At 45.4% G+C, this 4,137-nt stretch overlaps 1 protein-coding gene across 1 annotated transcript; it reads right to left on the reverse strand.

Annotated features, from left to right (window-relative positions):
• Positions 1–387: 387 nt before the first annotated feature.
• LOC147716842 (uncharacterized) lies at positions 388–3,441 on the reverse strand. Its single transcript, XM_086919798.1, has 3 exons — positions 3,078–3,441; positions 1,737–1,829; positions 388–563 (listed from the first exon to the last, which is right to left on the reverse strand). Exons 1-3 carry the CDS (start codon positions 3,439–3,441, stop codon positions 388–390), a joined length of 633 nt encoding a protein of 210 aa, XP_086775924.1.
• Positions 3,442–4,137: the final 696 nt, after the last annotated feature.

Below are 4,137 nucleotides of genomic sequence, written 5' to 3' on the forward strand. Positions count from 1 at the left end.
TGTTTGGGGGCCTGGTGCAGGCCCCCAGAGTTGAAGGGGGGGTGCACATGGGGGGTACCTATGGTACCCCCCTGCATTTGCCTGCACAAAGCGGCAGGCACCGAGTGGTGCCTGCAGCTTTGTGCATGCAAATGCACAACTTACATTTTTATCATTGCGGCGGGTGCTGCTTGAAGCAGCACCCGTCGCAATGATAAAAATACAGGATGTGACCGCCAGGGTGGCGGTCACATCCTAATTACCACGGAGGGACCGCCACTGCCCCTGCGGACGGTCCCTCCTACTCTATGGTTGCAGACAGACTCAGGTCCGTCCGCCATCATAATAGGCCCCTAAATTTCAATCATTCTTCTTCATGTCTCTCATCTGGACAAACCTTACGTTTTCTCATGGGGAGCAGCACACTATGCAGTCTGCAATCTCAATAAGTAAGGAATATAAAAGCTTACCACTGCCCGCCACTACTGTGGCAACCCGCACAGCAGTTTGGTCCGGCATTTGCTCTGCCTCCTCCCCAGAGCAACCCTCCACCTCCGCGCTGGGTCCAGCACCAGATGTTCCACCTACAAAGTACATTTAAGAATGTTAGATGTCATAGACATACAGCACTCACTAGTATTTTGTCTAGGAAGGAAGAAATGTGAATACAGAAACCAATCTACTAATTTGTGACTGTCTACTCTAAAGTAAAAATGTCCCTTTTTCCAGGGAAGGGTGTTGCTTTGCAGCATTATTTGGCTGTGGCACAACTGATGAATGCTTGATTTTGAACACGCACCATTTTCCTCATAACAGACAGAAGCTTCACTTCTAAGAACAAATCATTAGGACGAAGAGACCAATGACTCCGCACCAAAAAGAAAAATGAAAGTTGAAACCAGGTGAGGGCTCGGCTCGCCCACAATAAATATGTGAAATAAAAAAAAGTATAAGCACTTTTCCATTTTTAATCAACTGTTTATGTTTTATGACAAGCTTGATTTTAATAAATATTTTAACTTTCAATAAAGCTTTAAAACTTAAATAGACTCTGTGGTTTTTGGTCATGAGTGAATGACCAAAAGGTTTTGCAATTTACAAGCATGAGTCCGTGCCTCTGACACTTCTGGACTCTGACTCCATACTCTTGTCCTGCATTGGATAATCATCATTGGGGATCAATCATCAATGAATTCAGGAGCTAAATGACTCTGCCACACTATCTAGTCAGTAAGGAGATTGGGGGTTCTTCAAAGTCTGATATCACTGAGGTATGTGGAAAGTCTACCTGCGCCTATTATAATTGATAAACAATGCACTATTTAGTGTCCATAGTTCTGTTTCTGCAGATTTGTCCCTGCAACAGTAGTTGAATGGATTGTCCTCCTATCCAAACCAAAAGTAAAGTAGTATCTTATTCTTTCTTGATGGTCATTCACCTTTTTATTGTTGGCAATTTTCAAAGCATAAACATTTAGAAGACTTGAAAAGACATTATGGACAATCCCAGAGGACTGCACTCAGTGCATAGAGCTATTGCTGACTAGAATGGGAGTCCAATGGAATTGCCAAATGTGCAATCTTACTTAGCTACACAGACAGACTAATAGGAATAATCTAGTAATACCACAGGGAGTCAAAGTCGAGTCAGGATAAGAATTTAGATACAGTCTACAAGAAGATCAAAGACGATTTAGAAAAAATCAAATGAGGAAGGCTAGAAAAAATAGGTACTCTATATTAAAATTAAAACTTACCGGGGCCAGCAAAGGTGCCCTCGTCTGACCGATCCTGGCCTTTTTCAGCAGCAGCAGCAGCCTCCTCCAATGCCCTCTTGCCCCTGGGGGGAGCTGATGTACAACATGAAAGATAAAAAGACCAGAAAACATGGATGATATTTGTCAACCAAATGAAACATTTCAAAAGAACAGTAACAAAATATTTTGGCGAAATAGCAAATGGAAAGTATTCCACGGGAGATATTGACCTATCTAATGTGGTCTACTACGATATTAGTATTGCTTGATTTGCGGACCGTCGACTTGGAAAGTTATGTAACTCACTAAACAAACTACTAAAAAGGTTCGCCTAGAACTGGCAGGCAGCAGTCCGCAGCACGTCAAGTGACAGACAAAGTCCATCGTGATTGCAGATCAGAGACAACATAAAAAGGTTCCTACTACATTAACCAGTCATTAAAATACTCCAACTATCAATCCACAACCACTATTTCTTCTTATTGCCAGGTGTACAAAGGAAGGACTGGACTTGAGTCTGTAGGGGCTGATTTAGAAGCCCCTTGACGCTCTTTTGCTCCATTGTTGCGTGACTTTTGTGACGCTGCAGCAGAACAAAAGAGGTGCCATGGTGGGGGGTATATTAACAACGTGACGCATATGGGAGATGCATCACGTTGTAAAGCCCTGCGCCATCAGGGGGTGTTCCGGCGCAAGGGAGGGCGTTCCTGCGCAGGAACACATCCTAAAAGTGGATGAGGGAAATCTACAAGATTTCAATCAGTCACTTTGAGGACAATGATGCGTGACTCAAACCCTGCGCCTGCTTGAAGCAGACGTACGGCTTGACACAGCATTGGGGAGATAAGGCACCCCAGAGCATTGCTGGAGCTGCGCCATCGTTGCGACGCAACTCCAGCAATGCACCGCCTTTACGGCACAGAAGCGTAATGCTTCGGTGACGTTTTGGGCCCATGGTGCGCCGCATTGTAAATACGGCGCACCATGGGTGGTGGTGGCATGGCGCACAATTACTTGCGCATCCCTGCTACTTTGCAGGGATGCGCCGGTAATTAAAAATCTGACCCTTTGTGTCTAGCATTACCCAGTTCTTTAAACTACACTCATGCATAATTTCACAGGCCAATGAAAGGAACACAAAATCGAAAACAAATAAGCATAGTAGCAGCGCTACTAAGAAGGAGAGCAGTGCACCTGAAATGCACAGAAGATTTTGAAATATAATTTACCTACAATGTAATCAGCAGCATTATTGCTCTTGGAAAAAACAAAAATTTGCAAGATAATAACACACAGAGCAGGAGAAAACAGAGTAGTAAAGAAAAAACTACTACTACTCACCAAGCCCGGGGATCTCAAGGTCAAGCAGGTCGAGCAGATCGCGTTCCCGGTCCAGGAGATCAGTCCAACGGTGAGTGGCCTGGTTGTAGGTGCGCCGGACCCAAGAGTGTTGGTACATGGCCAGGAACACCTTCTCCCATCGCTTCTGGTGCTCCCGAATCCCATACCCACTAGCGATCTTGCCGCCTGCCATGATGGTCGTGGGGAGGCGGCGCTGAACATAAAAAACTAGTGCGGCCACCTCCTCCGCGCTGAAGATCTCCCGGGCTGTGACTGTCTCCCCCCTCAAATGCCCGCACGGGAGCCGGGCACGGGGTGTGGGACCCTTCCCCTTCTCAGGATGCTTCCCGGCTCCCTTTACCATGGTCTGGGCAGAAGGGAAGCTAAATAATAAAGAAAAATAGAATAGGCAAGAATAAAAGAAAAGAGTTTAAAAAAGTAGTTTAAAATTAACCAAAAGTAGCAGAAAACACAAAAATATAGAGCTAGAAAAATAAAGGGATAGATAATAAGTAAAATAGATAAAAAAACTTCAAACAAGCAAAGGTTGGCAGAGAATCAGAGAGGATACAGGAAGCATGCCCAGAACCATAGCAATGAATGAGAAACAAGATGTCCGCGCCCGTTCACGACCGAGTGGGTAAGTTCACGCGAGATTTTCCTCGCGATCACACGCGAAATTGTACTAGCGAGCCGCACACTTTGCGAGATTACACATCGCGCCCGGAAACGGAAATACGTCATGCAAACAAGATGGCCGCGCCCATGAACGACCGTGAGGGTAACTTCGTGCCGTTGCGCTACAAGCGGCTCGCTAAAATGCACAAAACCTTGCAAACTAACATGCAGCAAAAAAACAAATCGCATATTCGCACGAATTCGCGGCTTCCGAATTCGATCTCGCGTGAATTTGCACCCGCGAATCCCGCAAAATTGCAGAAAAACGAGTTTTGCAAAACTGAAAGCACCCAGCAGATGCAAAAGTTCAAACTCATCATTAGTAACCATTCCCTGTAGTGCTTCCTGAGGGGCCCCTCCAGAGTTCAGTTGCCTCCTTGCA

This window comes from Lissotriton vulgaris, chromosome 5, assembly GCF_964263255.1.
Source record: "Lissotriton vulgaris chromosome 5, aLisVul1.2, whole genome shotgun sequence".
NCBI lineage: Eukaryota > Metazoa > Chordata > Amphibia > Caudata > Salamandridae > Lissotriton > Lissotriton vulgaris.